At 45.8% G+C, this 17864-nt stretch overlaps 1 protein-coding gene across 4 annotated transcripts in view; it reads left to right on the top strand.

Moving 5' to 3' along the window:
- Window positions 1-17864, top strand: part of LOC136362827 (inverted formin-2-like) — a 40874-nt gene that overhangs the window by 11749 nt on the left and 11261 nt on the right. For 3 of the 4 annotated variants that reach the window (XM_066321675.1, XM_066321674.1, XM_066321673.1), the window contains exons 2-15: window positions 6535-6943; window positions 8299-8414; window positions 8944-9103; window positions 10114-10147; window positions 11183-11324; window positions 11429-11570; window positions 12052-12969; window positions 14108-14253; window positions 14343-14404; window positions 15025-15127; window positions 15211-15296; window positions 15788-15888; window positions 17213-17283; window positions 17396-17503. In XM_066321675.1, coding sequence (XP_066177772.1) covers window positions 6547-6943; window positions 8299-8414; window positions 8944-9103; window positions 10114-10147; window positions 11183-11324; window positions 11429-11570; window positions 12052-12969; window positions 14108-14253; window positions 14343-14404; window positions 15025-15127; window positions 15211-15296; window positions 15788-15888; window positions 17213-17283; window positions 17396-17503 — 2586 coding nt within the window. In that variant the 5' untranslated portion in view covers window positions 6535-6546. Of the gene's footprint in view, window positions 1-6534; window positions 6944-8298; window positions 8415-8943; window positions 9104-10113; window positions 10152-11182; window positions 11325-11428; window positions 11571-12051; window positions 12970-14107; window positions 14254-14342; window positions 14405-15024; window positions 15128-15210; window positions 15297-15787; window positions 15889-17212; window positions 17284-17395; window positions 17504-17864 lie in introns of those variants that run through there. The other variant, XM_066321676.1, reaches the window with a different exon arrangement.

The following is a 17864-nucleotide window of genomic DNA, read 5'->3' as shown; positions in this document are numbered from 1 at the left end:
CTCCCAGTCAGAGTTTTTGTGGAGTGTGGACCCGAGTCCCATTCCATTCTGGCTGGAGTCAGGATGCCCCTCTGGCTCCAGTGGGCCTGCTGACAGCAGCAGTGGGCAAGGGCCAGGGTGGAGCACTGGTGGCCCCATTCGGGGCACTACACCTGGGGGCTGGTACCCTCTGCATGGGGCCAGTGCTGGCCACCACCTCACATCCCTCCAGCGTGGAATCCACTGTGGCAGCCTGTGAGGGTGTCCAGGTTCACACCCACCATGAAAACAAAATCTGACAGCTGCACCAGTCTGGTTTAAACCTGGCTCACCACCATAAGGGAAGTGAGTATTGAGTGTTTTCACGCTTACAGTAACAAAGAGTGGTTTCAAGCCCATTTGAAGTTAAGCTTGTGGAACCTCTCCTATAAATAAGGGTTTAGAGGCCACTGAAGATCCTTACATAAAGATCCTTGAGCATCTCACTTGAGCTTGATTTGTTTGTGGTCCTGTAGCAGCCCAATGAGAAATTTGTTTGTTAATTTATGATTTTACTGAGGAAGAAGGCACCAGTGATTTTTTTTTTTTTTTTTTTTTACTGGTGGGGTTAAAGCTGTTGTAACTCCACTGCTACCAATACATATTGAGTGGACACATTTACCCATTTTGTGGGGCACCACACCATACTGTAGCTTGTATTTTCCCAGGAGAGAAAAGCTGTGCCGGCACCCAGCATCCTGATGGTGGTGAGTGGGACTGAACCAGAACATGTTTTTTCTTTATTTGTGAAAGAATAAGCTATACTGGCAAAATATGTACAAATTTATACCAATATGGCCACTCTTTGTCTATGCACTGAAGTCCTTTTCTGGGGATTTGCTACCAGCCAGCCCTGTGCCAGGCTCAGTCTGAGTGTGGTTGGCACAGTTCCTGCCCACCAGCTGCAGCAGGGTGTGTGTCCATGCTCCCTCATTTCCTAAAGAAAAAATATTCCCCATAATGGTTTGCAGCACTGCTTAGAACACAGCTGACCTGGGCTGTGTTGTGAGAGCTCCTGGAGGCTGTGCCAAAGCAAAGCACATGTGCCAGAGACCTCACGAACTTCCTCAGTACTGAAGAGCAAGAGTGGGCACTCATTCCAAAACCTTTTCATTTTTTGATCATAAATCACACATTCTGGCCTCTGATACAGGTGATCTACAAAATATGTAAATCTAAAGACTGCTGAGGCTACTGGCCATAGCAGCAGAAGGATGGAGCAGCACTTGGTTTGCATGCTGGGGCAAGGTCTGTTGTGCAAACCATGCCTTTGGTTTGCTTGCCTGAATTTCCCCACCGTGCCCTTATCCTCAGCTGCCCTGAGAGACTGAGAATGCTGCTGATTCCTTCAGACACTGTTGGGCCCACACCAAGGGATCAGGCTGGTGTCTAAAATAGAGATTTGTGGTTTCCCCCAGCTCATCTTGGGTCATGGGAGGATGGTTTGTTGGCTTTTATGTAGGTGAGCTCTTCCGACACTGCACAGGAAAACAACAGCACAAATGAAAGCAAAAGGAGAGGTGGAGGAAACACATCACACTTCCAGAAGTGATTTTGGAAAGCACAAAGCCAGGATGTTGTTTCTTTTTGGGACTGAGTAGTCTGACATGTTGCAAAATACAAAGGCTTGGCATCTTCCCAGCAGCAGAGGGAAAACTGGAACTACCCAGAAGCGAAACCTGTCATTAGCACTCAGCCAGGCAGAACGGGCTCCTGAGTGCCAGGAACAGGCATGGAAGGGAGGGGGGACAGAGCAGCATAAAGGAGTTTTTCTCAGCCTGGCAGCCTTGTGGATGGGAGCAGAGGGCTGTGAGGGCAGCATGTGTGATTGGGATGCTCCCAGAATTCTTCAAAGGGCAGCAAGGAGCTGCTGTTCCCCCTCACACACACACCAGCCCCACAGTCCCATTCTTCTGCATAGGCAGTGGGTCTGCTCCCCCCCAAAAAAAAACCAGAATAGTTTTGACCTTTGCAGTTTTTCTCCCTTTTGTTTTCACTCAATTATACATAGCTGCCCTGAGAAATTTCTTTTTACATGCCCTCCCCAGTCCTTGCTGTGATCCGTGTCATCCTGGAGGCATGTAATAATTTAGACTGAAAGCTGTGCTGTGCAGCTCTGTTCTCCACAGCTTCACAGGATGGAGGAAGTATTGATGTGCCCTGATTTATCTCCCACAGATGTCATCTCCCTAGGAGTGGACTTGAAGGACAGAGAGGCACAGAAAACTGAATCTGAGAAGCACTTGATTTAGAAAGAAAGGAGGAGGAAATTTTACAGACCAGGTTGGATGAATGCAGGGAACATTACAACTTTGCAAACCCAGTGATCCGAGGAGTTCACACCATGAATTGAGATATTGCTGTTGCCACATGCAAGAACACAAGCTCTCAGGATACCTTTATGTTTCCCAAAGGAATCATAAACCCTAAAATTAAGAGTACTTTTACATTGATGCTGCATTAGACCTTATAGCAACCTTCCAGTATCTCAAGGGGGCTAACAGGGAAGCCAGGGAGAGAATTTCCATGAGAAACTGTAGTGACAGGACAAGGAGTAATGGGTACAGATTGAAAGAGGGGGAAATTTTTTACTCTGAGGGTACCTAGACACTGTCACAGATTTCCCAGGGAGGTTGTGGATGCCATAACCCTGGCATCCAGGCCAGGCTGGATGGGGCCTTGAGCAACCTGGTCTGGTGGGAGATGTCCCTGCTCATGGTAGAGGGGATGGGGCTAGATGATTTTTAGGGTCCATTCTAACCCCTTAACATTCTGTGATTCCCTGTCAGGGCTATCCAACCTCTGAGGATGAGAAGATGAGGAGAGAATTGCATTTAAGTCATGTAGATGTGGCGCTTGGGGGCCTGGTTTAGTGGTGGGCTTGGTAGTGCTGGGTTAATGGTTGGACTCAGATGATCCTAAAGGTCTTTTATCAAACCTAAACTATTCTGTGATTCTTGGTTGTGGCTGTGAGTGCCCCCACAGCACCAAGCACAGACACAGTATCAGGCTGTGCTCCAGGGAGCAGCACCCAGCCCCAGTGCTGAGCAGACCGCTGGGGAGGCAGAGGATGGATGCTGCAGGCATGGTCAGACACAGGGTCTGGGGACACTGCTCCCACCGTCACAGCCCCCTCTCTGCACTGGGAAACAAAAAGCAAAGCTCCCTGTGGCCTTCTGCTGCCAAGAGGTGAGGTGTATTCAGCTGTCCTGTCTGGTTTTATCAGAGCACTTTCCTTCCCTCAGCCAGCATAGTCTAAATAGCCTCTGTGAGCCAGCCAGATAGATGTGTTCCATTTCAATCCTTGTCTGTCTCACTCTGCTGAGATCATTTACCTGCTAACAAGCTCCCGTGGTCAGAGATAAAAGGCAAAAGCAGCAGCCCTTTAAGGATGTATCCGAACATCTTTGCAACACTTTTCCTCATGGAAAATATGGGAAGATGTTGCATTCACAATATATCATTCATATCTGTGTTTGTAAACAGATCTATCACACCATCTGCAGAGTCGTATTGCCATCTCCTCCATGTTCATTTCCTTTCCCTTTATATAGTACAGCTCCTGTTTATTTTATTCCCTTTTTACAATTAGATATATTAGTTACCTTTATTCTTTCCCACAAAAAGAATGCACTCTCTGTGGGGAAGAATATTTAATCAATCCAGTCTGTTAATTTTAGTGCATAAAACCACAAGGCAGGACTGTTTGGAGAGGTGCTGCCTGGTTCTGTTTCTCATCTCTTCACATCTGTGTGGAGCAGGTGGGAGGGAAGGATAATTCAGAACAAATCTGCTGTAAACAGGATGCTCTCTTGGTATTTCCTGTCTCCTGTTGCACTGGTGAAGCTTAATTTTCAGGAATCAGCTAAGCCTGAGGTCAATAATTCTGTTGTAGTTTCTCTGACTTGCTGTAGCTGATAGGATTTAATGCAAATACAATATAATGAGGCATTCATACATCTGGGAGCAAAAAGTCAGCCTGCTTTGTTGTCTGAGAAAAGTTTAGTCATGTTCAAATTAAAAAACGTGATTTCCTGAGTATAAAAAGAAGTCACACAAGAGAGAGGAGCTTGCTGTTGGCAGCCACTTCTGCAGCCCCATGGGCTGACCAGCACCTAGGTCAGATGGTCCTCAGTACTGCCCTACTCTGGAGGTCCAGCCTGACCCCAGCACTGCAAAGGGATGGCCGGGCTCCATGCACAGCCTGGAGGAGAATTTGACTGCAGGTGGACCTCTGCAGCCCCGTGACTGTAGATTTGCAGTCACCATGACTGGTGGGAGGTGTAGGATGCTGCCCCATCCCCAGAGCTGTGAACCCGGGGCAGGAAACTTTTGCTTCTCTCCCTCCAGTGTGGAAGGATTTCTCTTTACCTTTGCATTAAGGCTAAGCCAAATTCCTGGGCTTGAATACAGGGGAGGGACTGGGGTTAACTAATCCCAAAAAGAATTTTACCAAGAGTTGAGTAAGGGCTCTGGGCTGTTGGGAGTGATGACAAATCTTGGAAACTCAAGCCTGTGCTTTGGCAGGGAGGTTTGTTTGGGGATTGGTTGGGTTGGTTTTTTTATGGTCCTTTTTATCGCTTTTCAGCTGTACAGTGTGTTCTCAGATGGTATATTTGCCACTTCATGTTTTTGGATCGTGACCATCATCTTTTCAGCTAACAGAACAGGGAGCAACTGGGTGCTTGGCCAGCTTCTTTCCCACTGAAGCAAAAGAAAACTCTGCAAGAGGGTTTCTCCAGAGCTCTTTAAATGGCTTTTCTGTCACCATACCCTGCTAACTCTTCCACTCCTCTGACCTCTCAATGCAGGCTTTGATTATGTGAGCTGCCAGAAAATCCCACCATCACATTTTCTCAGCGAAATTTTTCAAGTGTCCTACCCCATCACACTTTGCATCTTTCCAAGAGGCATGTTTAAACCTATAATATCATGCCTATCACTAATCAGTGAGGAAATCTTTTGGCTGTATATTTCCCAAGGGAAAATTGCCAAAATTACCCTTTGGGTAAAACAGAAGCCGTACAAGCTCTGCTGCAGGGAAGAGCCAGGACCTTGCTCAATGGCACAGTCCCCATAAAAAAAATCACAAAGCAGGCTTTAAAATAAGATATTTTTTTCCAACCACTGTGAAGTCTCCATCCTTTATCTTGGCTTTCTGGAAAAACCTTCCAGAGATTACTTAGTTTAGATTTTTCAAGCATTTTCCCTAGTCACTGGGCTAGAAAGCCTTGTACTTGAGCTGGGAAAGGAAAATAAGAGTCTCCCATAATCCCTTCCATCCCCTAAGTGCTGAGTTTTAGGGCCAGCTTGCCCCAGGTTATTTTGAGCTCTTTGCAAGCTCAGCAGCCCAGGGGAACAGAGATACTGGTGGTGTGGCAGGACAGGGAGGTAGCATCAATTTTTATGGGCAAAATGTCATCTATGGGAGCAATTCAGCTTTAAAACAGAATGACAGTTTCACAGAATACTGGGTAGGGAAGGATCCCCAAGAATCATCAAATCCAACTCTTAAGTGAATGGCCCATATGGGGATCAGTTCCACAACCTTGGCATTATTAGCACCTAGCTCTGACCAGCTGAGCTAATCTCAGTGGACAAAACTACTTTTGGCCACTGCAGCTTTGCAGCTTGAAAAGGACTTGCATTGTATGACTTGGTCCCTGTGAGTCTGAAAAATAATAAACCTGCCTAAAACCATAAAGTCTGGCACCAAGAGTTACACTTGGCTTTGCAGTTTCTCTGTGCTGACTCAGTTCCTGGCCTTCCTTGCTGCTGATGGCCTGGCTGGACAGGCCGTGTTCTCCAGGGAGAACGGGCCATTGCTCCCCATCTCCAAAAAAGTGCTCTACTGTTTTTGTAGCAAGTCTCCTGCTGCTGTACCTGCACTCACAGCCTGTCAGGCTCTCACATTATCAGGCATAAACACCATGTGTACAAACATATTTGCTATTACAGCAGACAGGAAGGGATTAAGTGAGTGCTATAAAATTAACCTCAACATCAGTCAAAAGAAACAAAAGCGGAAAAGGAACAGGGTAATCAGATGCTCTTATGAGCAGGATGTGCTCAAAATTATTTCTCCATCCCATTACAAATGCTTAGAAACTGCACTGCCTCTCCAGCACAGTGAGATTTTGAAGTGGTTTAATGGGCATTAGGAGTTCAGAGCTGATAATGCTGCTTCCAACCTTATCCTTTCACTGCATGAAAATAGGCAGTGGCAATTGACTGGTGCAAATTTGCCACTTTTAAAGCTGTATTTGCTGGCTTGGATGTGCTAAAAGTCTCTCCACAGAGTCTTCAGAGCCTGAATATAATGTGTATGGTTAAGGTGAGGATATATTGAGTTTCTGCAACAGAGGACTGGTCGCAGTGTGTGCCCTAAGTGCTGGAGATCTGGGACCTGCTGTAATTGGGCTTTACATCCCAATTACTGGACAAAAAGCAGGCTACTGGATAGTTTTTGGTCAGTCCAGACAAACTTCTCACATTGTCTTCTCTTTTTTCTTTCAGAACAAACTGTTCATGATGTCAATCAAAAAGGAAGGTGCCCACAAGAAGTGGGCTGCCCTGAAGGAGAAACTCGGACCCCAGGAGACCGACCAGTCAGAGGCCAACCTGGAAAATGCAGAGCCAGAGCTGTGCATCCGTCTCCTGCAAATGCCCTCAGTGGTGAACTACTCCGGGCTGAAGAAGAGGCTGGAGAACAGCGACGATGCCTGGATGGTTCAGTTCCTGGAGCTGTCTGGGCTGGATCTCCTCCTGGAGGCTCTGGACAGGCTGTCTGGGCGAGGAGTGGCCAGGATATCTGATGCCTTGCTCCAGCTCACCTGCATTAGCTGTGTGCGAGCAGTCATGAACTCCCACAAAGGCATAGAGTACATTGTGAGCAATGAGGGCTACGTCAGAAAACTTTTCCAAGGTGAGAAGGCGTCTTCCTGCTTCGTCCATCACATGTGGCATCGGGGGGGGGGGGGGTGGGGAGGGGCACTTTCCTGTTGCTTATCCTCCTGCCCTGCACCAGGCTAGTTGGAAATGGTTGGTCACAACTGATTAATGAGATTGTTTTCTTCTTTAAAATAGAACTGCTATGAAATCACCTTGCTTTTGCCACCCAGTGCTATTTCCACACAAATATTGTCATAGTTTACTGAGAAGCTGGGGGTAAACTCAGCCTTATCTGCATACAGGCATGAGGAATCTTCAACCCTTTGGTTGTCAGCAGACTGCTATTCAGTCTTTGAGAGCTCCAAGGGCAGAGGAGAGGAACTGAAAGGGCTTGGAGTCTTGTAGCCTGTAAAGAGGAGTGAAAGTGGCATGTTTGGACTCAAGAGAGCCTGCTCTCTGTGGTGCTCACTCTGCTCCTTCTGGAAGATGGTGGGTAACACCACTTACATTCTCCTGCCATTCACTTGGCTGGTCATTAGCTTTGAAATTCATTTGGGCATCTTGTAGAACTTACTGTACAGCACTTAGTGATGCTGGTGCTGGAAGGATAACTTCTGTGCTGCTCCACAGAGATCACAGCTGTACCCAGAAACCTTTATTAATAGCTTTTTGAAGTGCATTTAGTCTGAAAGCTGACTTGCCTCCCTCTTCAGTTTTGAAGTCCCCTTCCTTCCTCTTCACCCTGCATTTTCTTAGCCTATATAAAATATAGACCTGGCATTTTTGTACTGTGAAATCAGGGGGTATCCTGGACTTTTCAGTGTTGGAGCTTCTTTGTGCTCTAATACAGGAAAAATAAGACAGCCTAATGCACTCCCTCCCAGCTCTCAGGGCTCACAGAGAAAGAGTAGTGCAAAATGGGAATACATGGGGACCCATTGGAACAATTGCTCTAACTCATATGCATATTGAGCTTTTCTGCACTAAAAATAAGAGTCATTAATCAAAGAAAATTATTCAGTTGCTGTTCTAGATAATACTCATATGTGAAAATGGGAAATAAACTTTGGGAGTGCTGATTCTGTGTGTGGCTGCTGTTGCAGCATATCACTGGGACATGGAAAAGATGAATAACTACAAGCTACACCAAAATGCCAGTGGGATACCTGTAGCATTTACTGTTACCACTAGAAGTTACTATCACATAATGCTATTGGGATGGGATATCTGTTCTTTAAGATATTTCTCTTCCCATCTTCCATTGTAATGGGTCCTCTCCTTCAGTCTCTTTTCTACTACTATTCCTAATCCATGTAGCAGAAGACACTGATATTCAGAACATAAATGTCATTGTAAATTTTGCTTTTTTTTGTTCTGTTTTTCCTACAGCGCTTGACACAACTAATGTCATGGTCAAAAAGCAAATATTTGAGCTCCTGGCTGCCCTGTGCATTTACTCATCAGATGGCCACTCTTTGGCTCTGGATGCCTTGGACCATTACAAGGCAAGTGTTTGGTTGGACTAGGAGGAATGCCTCAGCTTTGATCCATGCAGACAGATCCATGTACCACAGAAAAGAGTGGGAATAAGGTTTACTTTGCATTGTTTTGGTAAGAGAGGTAAGGGTTTATAAAGTGAAAGTTGTAGGAAGTTTTTTGTGGTCAGCGTAGGCCTGTGGTGCTGTTCTGTGACTTGTGTGGACAGATGACTGCCAGCCACAAAGTGCTTTCTGGCAGCAAATGCACCACCAGCACAATAAATGTTGCCACATCCACAGGTCTCACTGCCCACGAGCTCAGGTACATGCACCAGTTATCAGAAAGCACAAAGGGATCTGAGAGGTGTTTTCAATGGCTTTCTCTGCCAACCACAATGGAGGAGTGCTGCTTTTACCTGTGTCCTCCTGTCCTGTGCACAGTGGGATAAGCTGAGGATTTCAGGTGCTAATTCTATCTGAGAGCCTGCACCACAGTCATAGGCATTTATGCCTAAATAGACCATTCTTGTCATAATATCAGTTGTGTTACCAACAGAGTGTGAAGAACCAGCAGTATCGATTCAGCATCATAATGAACGAGCTCTCCAACACAGACAATGTGCCATACATGGTGACACTGCTCAGTGCTATCAATGCCATCATCCTGGGGAAAGAGGAGCTGAGAACCAGGACACAAATCAGAAACGAGTTCATAGGTAAGGATGTTTGTCACACCTTTCCCTGGAGAAAGTCCATTACCAAATGGGTTTTTATTCAGATGTATCTATATTAGATATCAGATATTAGGAAAAAGTTTTTTACAGAAAGGGTGGTACAGCACTGGAATGATTTGCCCAGGGAGGTGGCAGAGTCACCATCCCTGGATATGTTTAAAGATTGGATGTGGCACTTGGTGCCATGGTTTAGTTGAGGTGTTAGGGCTGGGTTGGACTAAATGATCTTGGAGGTCTCTTCCAACCCAGTGATTCTGTGATAAGGTGCTTGAGGAAGCTGGGGAGCAAAACTGCAAATATTAATTTTCTTCTTTATTTTGACTTTTATTCTCAACAGCCTTTCTGTCAACAGATTTTTTTAGCTTGGCTGCTTTCCCATAGCTTTGATCTTTTCTGGAATCCCAGCAGCACTGTATCACTTGAGGTTCTTCAGAACATTTCTATAACTAACCATCTTATGTGGCCACATTTCCATATACTCCAATACTTGTAAGAGTTGATAAGGTTTTGTCACTCTGTGTCTACTCAGTTGAGCCAACAGAGGCTGTCCCATGGTTCAGAGGTTCTTTCCAACTGCTAGAATCCCAGGCTCCTAGCTACCATTGTTGGGGTTCACCTCACATACTGGATGCCTCTGAGTTGGTCAGCCTGGGCTCCATTTCTCTCCATGGACATCAAGGAATATTTGACCATATCAGACCTATCAGATCAGATATCTAATTTGGACTGAGGTCACTCATGCCCCAAAACTGCCTGTGTTCCTCTGTAATCCCAGGGGGATTGTGCAGTGGTTCACACAGGTGCTCCAGATTTGTGCTGTGGTGTGTCATCATTTACCACATTGACTCTACCCACTTTGATAGATTAATTTGAAGATATTTTCACTTTTTCTCTCTGCAAAAAGTGTTTATGAGCATAGCACATATAAAGATCATAACAAATATGTACCAAGTGGGTCATAACGCAACTATATCTATTTTTTCACCTGCCAGGGCTTCAGCTGTTGGATGTTTTAGACAAGCTAAGGTAAGGATCTCTACTTAATATTTTTTTTAAATGAGATTGACAGTGAAGTAGCTGTGGAAACTTAATACTTATCCAACCTCCTGTTGTGTGGAGTGCAGTGTGCCTGGGTGGAGTGGACCATGCTTGTATGCACCCATTCCATGGGAGCTAGAGGCATTTGGACAGTGTTAAGATGCTCTTGCCAACCATAGTGTCACGGGGACAGCTGTTGGCACAGATGGCATGCACAGAGGCTCTGGGCACAGATGGAGTAGCAATGTCCTCATTGAGGCTGTTTCAGACTGAATCTGAAGCAATGCTGCAGGCTCACTGAGCAGCTCACTGTGTTCAAAACCACTTCACTGCTGCTGTTGGTCCCAGAAGCATTCAGCTAAAACAATTTACTAATGCATATCTGAATGTAATTTAAAAATTATATTCTATCGGAAACATCTGTGATAAATTCTAGAATGCAGTTTATGTGAGTTGCAGTTATCCATGTAACTGGAATTACTCTATCCAACACCATAAAAATTAGGGAAGAGAAAATTTTTTTACAGAGCAGCAACTGTAAAATTCTAACACTGAGTGGTCTTGAGAATGCTGAAAAAGTCAGCTTTAGAGTGTCTGTGCATTTTTAAATCCAGTTTTGATTAACAGAGAGGGAGGTTTTTCAAATAGAAACATCACTGGAATACTTTCAATTAGTCTTGACTTTAAAAAAGTAAAGGTGGCAGCCTGGTTTCAAAAAGATCAGAATGCCACTCCATTGTTACAGCTCCAAGGAGAATTCCATAGCAAGCCTATACAGGGCCAGGTAATGCCATGAGAAGTGCCATTCCTTTGTATGTGTTGGCTGTAGGAAGAAGTACATTCAGTTCAAGAAAGGATGCACTAATGGCATCTCATCCTTTATAAGTAAGGCAGAGTTGGGTACTTTCAACACCAACTGGCTGAGTCTGAGAGGCAAACAGATAAAAGCCATTTAACAAAAAAAAGGTCAGCTGAAAATTAGTGAAGGTCTCTCCAATGAAAATGAATGCTGTAATATTGCAGAGACATCGAGGAGGAGGATCTGCTTATCCAGTGTGACACATTTGAGGAGTTCAAAATAGAGGATGATGAGGAATTATTAAGGATATGTGATGGGATAAACATGAACGATCATCATGAGGTCTTTTCATCTCTCTTCAATAAAGTAAGTTTCCCCTTGCATGGGGTGTGAGGTCACACACAATGGCAAAGTTAATCCACTTTGCTCTGAACCAGCCTTGCTGTGACAGAAGCTGCTCTGTCTTCCAGGTGAGCCGCTCTCCAGTCTCTGTCCAGCTCCTGTCCATCCTTCAGAGCCTGCTGCACTTGGAACCATCTCATCACTCCAGCCTCCTGCTGTGGGAGTCCTTGGATGCCGTAGTGAACAGAGCCCTTTTACTTGCCAATGACAGTAAGAATGACCACTCAGCCTCGCACACTCCTCTTGTTTTCCCTTGTCCTATAAAAGTCTTTCCCCAATGTGCAGGAAATAATCTGTGGGACTAGGTAAGAGCTGAACAGAAGCTACACCTTCTGTATAAGGTCAAGTAAAGCCTCATCCATGTGGGTGGCGACGTTTAGCAGTGGGCTTGGGATTCCCAGTCTTGTTTTAATGGTTAATCCCTGAGCTTTGGCTCATGGCAGTCAGTGGGAATCTGTTCTCACTGGCAGCCTGCCACTAGTGCTGGCCTGTCCTGCTGGCAGGTGTACTCAAAGTGTTTGTGGGCTGGGCACATGGAAAGGAAATTGCCTAGAAGCCAAAAGTGTAGTTGTGTAGTGACACCAGGAAATGGACTCTCCATGGCTCCAGAGCTGCTGCTTGGTGAGGGATGAATAGCATGAACCAGCCTGTGGGCCTCATCCCCTTCCCTGACCCTGGCTCATTTCTCTAGTCCAAGGGAACACAGTGGAAGAAGTCATTGAGAGGCTACTGTCTATCAAAAAACATCCAAACAAACAAAAGCGAGCTGAAAACCGCCTGTCTGGGAGTGCAACTGCAGGCACCCAGGGTGAACCAGAACCATGTGCACGTGCAGCTCGATGTCCAGTGGGATCATCAAACCCCACCAGGCCCCCAGTGGCATCCTCAGGGCCACTGGATAACGAAAAGAAGATCTCATCCTGCCAGTTCACAGCCTGCTGTGCTCTGCCAGAGAAATCTAACCCTCCCTCCAACACTGCTCCCAACCCGGCGCCTCCAGCCCCACCACCCCTACCCTCTGGCACAGCAGCCATGAACCACACATCCTCCATGACAAATACACCTCCAGCTCCTCCACTGCCTGGCATCCCTCCACCTCCACCCCCATTGCCTGGCATGGGGGGTATTCCCCCTCCTCCTCCACCATTGCCTGGCATGGTTGGTATCCCTCCTCCTCCTCCATTGCCTGGCATGGTTAGTATCCCTCCTCCTCCACCTCCATTGCCTGGCATGGGGGGCATCCCTCCTCCTCCTCCACCATTGCCTGGCATGGTTGGTATCCCTCCTCCACCTCCACTGCCTGGCATGGGGGGCATCCCTCCTCCTCCTCCACCATTGCCTGGCATGGTTGGTATCCCTCCTCCTCCACCTCCATTGCCTGGCATGGGAGGCATCCCTCCCCCTCCACCCCCATTGCCTGGCATGGGGGGCATCCCTCCCCCTCCACCCCTCCTCCCTGGCATGACAGGAGATCACATAGAAGCCGTGGTGGCCTCCCAGTACAGCTGCTCCCTTGGCTTGGGCAGGCCTCCCCGCAAGACAGTGAAGACACCAACGCTGAGAATGAAGAAGCTGAACTGGCAGAAGCTGCCCTCCAACGTGGTGAGAGGTGGGTGCTTCTCACATAAAGTCACTGCTGCTTTAGGGGTGCTTTACACTGCTGCTTTTGCTTCCCAGGGGAAGAAACACTATCTTAAAGTTCGTCAGATGTGGTTGTCTCTGTTTAGATACAGAACTTCTCTGATTTCTTTTACTTTTGACCTATAGAGCTGATATAAAAATAACATGGAACTACTAATGTAATAGTAACTATTCTAACAGAATTAATACTTTGGAATAGCTTGCTTATAACTAAAATACTTGGAACTTAAAAGAAGAGAAAGGGATGGGAATATTTTCCTAATTAACTATGATGTGCCTTAGATCAGGCTCTGATCTGAGTTCCCCAAACTTTTATTACCCATCTCATCTGTGCTTGCATCTGGGTATATTAAAGTCATGAGGAAGAGAGCATGTGAGGATCACATCACATATCTCTTGATTTTTGGGTTACATTTCCCTCTACTAGTGGATTCAAAGTGGAGCATGAAATGTGAGAAGAAGCTGGTACAAGCTGTGTCAGCTTTGTCCTAGACAAGTAAGGCATCCACTGCATGAAAGTAGGCAGAGGTGAAATCTAAATAAGGCATGTCTTCAATCACAAGAGCAGTTAAAATGTTGGGATTATTTCAGTAGAGGCTTCTACAGGCATGTTAGGGTGATGATTTTTTTTAAGATATAAGAAATTGGAGTAGAAATAAATTCAAGCAGTCCTGTAACCAGCATTATACAAGGAGACTTGAGTATAAAATGAGAAATGGAGAAGCATACAGTCAGGAAATGTCCAAGTTGTGCCCAGTCCCTTTGTTAGGATGCAAGGAAGCAAAAATAATATCAACCAGGACATAGAAACGAAATGTCTGTTTCCTCCCACCATGGAGGAAAACGCAGTTTTACAGGGAGGGATGGGACCGTACAGCCTCTGTGTGCCCAGTGCTGCCTCCTCTTACCAGGGCCTTTGGATCCCACCTGTGACACTTGCCCTCTTCAATAATGAGCATTTATCCAGGACTAATATGTCTCTTCTTATTTCATTGACGTTCTGAAGAGTGTCCCTGCTAGCAGCTCACTTTGCCCCAGGCGCCAGGAGCTTTCAGCTGTCCCTGCAGCCAGTCTGAACACTTCTGAACATTTTGTCTCTCTTTCAGAGAGCCACTCAATGTGGGCTTCTGTGAGCAGCAGCAGTGAGGAAATGATAGAGCCCAACTACAGCAGCATTGAGCAGCTGTTCTGCTTCCCACAGCCAACCCCCAAGGAGAAGACAGCAGCACCAGTGAAGGCAGAGCCGAAGGAGGTGAGGAGGCCCCCCCCCTCGTTTTTTCAAGTAAAGATCCCTGCAGACAGCTCATCTAATATGAGATATCTTCTTTTTCTTTAATGAAGATCACATTTTTGGACTCCAAGAAAAGTCTCAATTTGAACATATTTTTGAAGCAATTTAAATGGTAAGATATGGCCAGTTTTCATGACAGTTGACAAAACTTTTGAGCAGGTTTTGCAGTATCTGGAATGTCCTCACGAAATCTGTACTAGCCAATGTGCTTTGGTGTCCATGCTACTAAATCATCTGAACATTCCCCATTTTGTCCTATACTGTCTTTAAAATACTGAGTTTGGGGGTTTAATTATGTTTTGACATACAACTTCCCCATATGCTGCCAAAGGAGTTACGTCTACATTTTACAGATAAAGTTGTGGCACAGACTCTTTGGGTGACACAGACTGTGAGACATCTGGAGATCAAATCCCTCATCAAGTCAGGGCCAATGGACAAATGAAGAGTTCAATTTTCTTTTAAGATAAACAAATGCTCAGAGGCAGGATCTCAGTTGCAGGATTCATCTCTGGCCTTGAGTCATTTGATCAGGGCCAGAAATAAGATTTGGGTCATAGCAGGGATCCAGGTCTTGATTCTAAATTAATTGTGAGAAAATACCTTTCCTTTTGGATTATTGTGACTCTTTACTAGGGAAAGCACAGAGTGCTTGCGCAGCTAAATCTCTTGGTAGTGTGTGATGAAAAGTGGCCTTTGGTTGATGGCTGGCTCTCCTCCTCCTTCCTGCAGCTCCAATGAAGAGGTGACTGCCATGATCCAGAATGGAGACCGGACCAAGTTTGATGTTGAGGTTCTGAAGCAGTTGCTGAAGCTGCTGCCAGAAAAGCATGAGGTCAGGAGGAAAACAGTACCCTTGGTTCACAGAGCTGAACACATAGTGCAGCCCTGCAGTCTTGATTCTTTATTTCTCATTAGATAGAAAACCTGAAGGCCTTCAAAGAAGAGAAATCAAAGCTGGCAAACGCAGATCAGTTCTATCTTCTCCTCCTTCAGATTCCTAGGTAAGGTTGTTGGTCATGAACTTCTGTTTCTTGATTTTCCTCTGGGAAGTTTTAAGTTTCTTTATAGGAACCTCACAGACCAACACTGATAGATATAACTGGTGGATTCTCCTTCCCCCTTGGAGCTATCCCTTTCCCTATTACCCCTTAGATGATCTTCCTGATCCAGCACCTCCTCTCCCTCTCAGGGACTCAGGGTCAGATCTGTGCAAGGATACTCCATAACTTAGTGAAAGGCAGTGCCAAATGCAGTGCCAAGAAGGGGAAACTTCTCTCTGCTGTCCACAAGGCATCAGCAGAACCTACATCCCTGCTGGTCCTCAGGGCAAGCAGCTCCCCTCGCCTGCCTCCACAGGCCACACCAGTGGTTTGGTATGGATGTGGTTGACAGCAGTGTTGTGGGGTGGCATGGGCTTGCTGGGGATGTGGGAAGGGGGCTCCTGTGCTGAGATCTCAGTGCCTTTATGCTGTGAATCCATCTCCACCCTTAGCTACCAGCTGCGCATTGAGTGTATGCTGATCTGTGAAGAGACCACTGTCGTGCTCGACATGATTCAGCCCAAAGCTGAAGCCATCCGGAGAGCCTGTGAAGGTATTGATGGCCTGAACTTATTTCTGGATCTCTTTTAAGACAGGAAATTTTAACCTCCACAAAACTCCCCCTGGAGCTCTGCAATACTACTACCCAAAACTAAAGAACTCCTGTGTGGTCTGTTCACTGGTTTGCTGAAAATGGGATGCAGATTAGGTATCTCCACTAATGGTCAAAGCCTTTAGGAGGACCAAAGATCATTTTCTCTCACCCTCATCCCTTTCTTTCTGCAGCAGATGTATTCCTCTGAAACACTTTGAATGGTGAAGTGCTGAAAGTTCATCAGCCTTTTCAAAGGAGCTGAATTTAGACAGCAGAGCTGGCTGCACTGCAGCTAATTCATCCATCCAGCATTATTTCCCAAATTAAGAGCTTCATACAGCAATTTTTTCTGCTGTCAGAAAAGCCTACCCCAAAATTTCCCTAAAGTAGCAATGCTTTAGTATTTTCCTGCCTAGAAATGGAACCAGAAGACAAAGGTTGTTATTTTGGGTTATAAATTGCTGGTGCTCCAATATGGTAAGTTTATGCAATAGATTTTAGCTTCCTGTGGCAGAAACCTTTGGTCCCACTCCTCTGAGAGCAGTGTGCTCCTCTTGGCACTGTCAAGTGTCACCTGTCCTACAGAGCCAGTTCCCCCAACTCCCGCTGAGGGTTTCTCCAGCTGGCGTTACAGCTGTCTGCTGGGATAAATTGAAGAATCCCCTGAAGTGACTTCCCAGCAGCCCAGTTATTCCTTTGGAGCTGTTCCTGCCTCAAAGCTGAGTGCTTCAGAAAGCACAGCACTGCAGCACCCTGTTGTAAGAGCAAGGACATATCTGTCAATCACCCTTCATATCTGGTCCATAATCACCTCTACCATGAGAGACCAGGAACAGGGAACATGTCTGGTTTTAGAAGCTGACAGGTGATCATAGGACAGTCAGAACTGGCTTCACGCACAGCTAAATGAAGTTGGCAAGATTAAATTTGCAGCCCCATTACCCTTGCCCACAATGGGAAACTTGCAAAGAAGGCAGGACTTTGATTGCTGTTAGTGAGGAGGGTCCAACTCCAGGTTATTTGCCCTTAGGAAATGAGAGACCATATATAAAGAAAGAAACATCAGTCAACAAAGACTTTTATTTTTACAACCCATGGAACTGAAATCTACATAGAGTCACTTTCTCTGCCAGTTGGGCATTGGGCTGCAAAGCCAAAATATCAAATTTGATTAGTGGAATTCAGAATCCCAATTTCAATGCAGTTTAGGAAATTTCTGGTTTATAAAATAAAGTTCTGGTGTAACAGAGGCTTTAGCTTAAAAGTCCCTTATATTTTTCAGATCTTCTGACCAGTCATCGCCTGCCAGTCTTTTGTCAACTGATTCTCAAAGTTGGAAACTTCCTGAACTATGTAAGGACTTTTTTGTCTTCTCCTTCCCCCATTACAGTCTGTGAATTATCTCCTTTGGGGTTATAATTTGGATGGACACAGGAGTTACATCTGCTTTTTTTCTCTCTTGTAGGGAAGTCACACAGGTGATGCCGATGGGTTTAAAATCAGCACTTTACTCAAACTAACAGAAACCAAAGCAAACCAAACCCGCATTACGCTGCTCCACCATATTCTAGAGGTACCACTGCCAAGTCCTGAACAGTAGGGAAGAGGGAGGGTTTATCACAGATGAGACATTTCTCCTACTCTGCTGTTGGCTAATGCCACATGCTCATACTCACGTCCTCCCTGGCAAGCCCCAGAGAGTCACAAGTAAGGAGTGTTTGAATCACTTTGGTGACTCTGGTGGGGGCTGCTTGTGGGCACTACTCCTTATTTTAAGACTTGCTCTGCTTCCCTCCAGCATCTTTTCCCACAGTTCTGCAACTTCCTTTCCTATTTGTGCAATGTGCACATCAGCAGCTGCAAACCACAGAGCACAAAGCTGTCCTGGCTCATTCAGCCTTTCTGCCTTTCCATGGACTTTTCCTCCAGACTAT

This window comes from Sylvia atricapilla, chromosome 6 (genome assembly GCF_009819655.1).
Source record: "Sylvia atricapilla isolate bSylAtr1 chromosome 6, bSylAtr1.pri, whole genome shotgun sequence".
In the NCBI taxonomy this organism is placed as follows: Eukaryota; Metazoa; Chordata; class Aves; order Passeriformes; family Sylviidae; genus Sylvia; species Sylvia atricapilla.
Note: the sequence above shows the minus strand (reverse complement) of the source record. Positions and strands in the feature narration are given on the sequence as shown.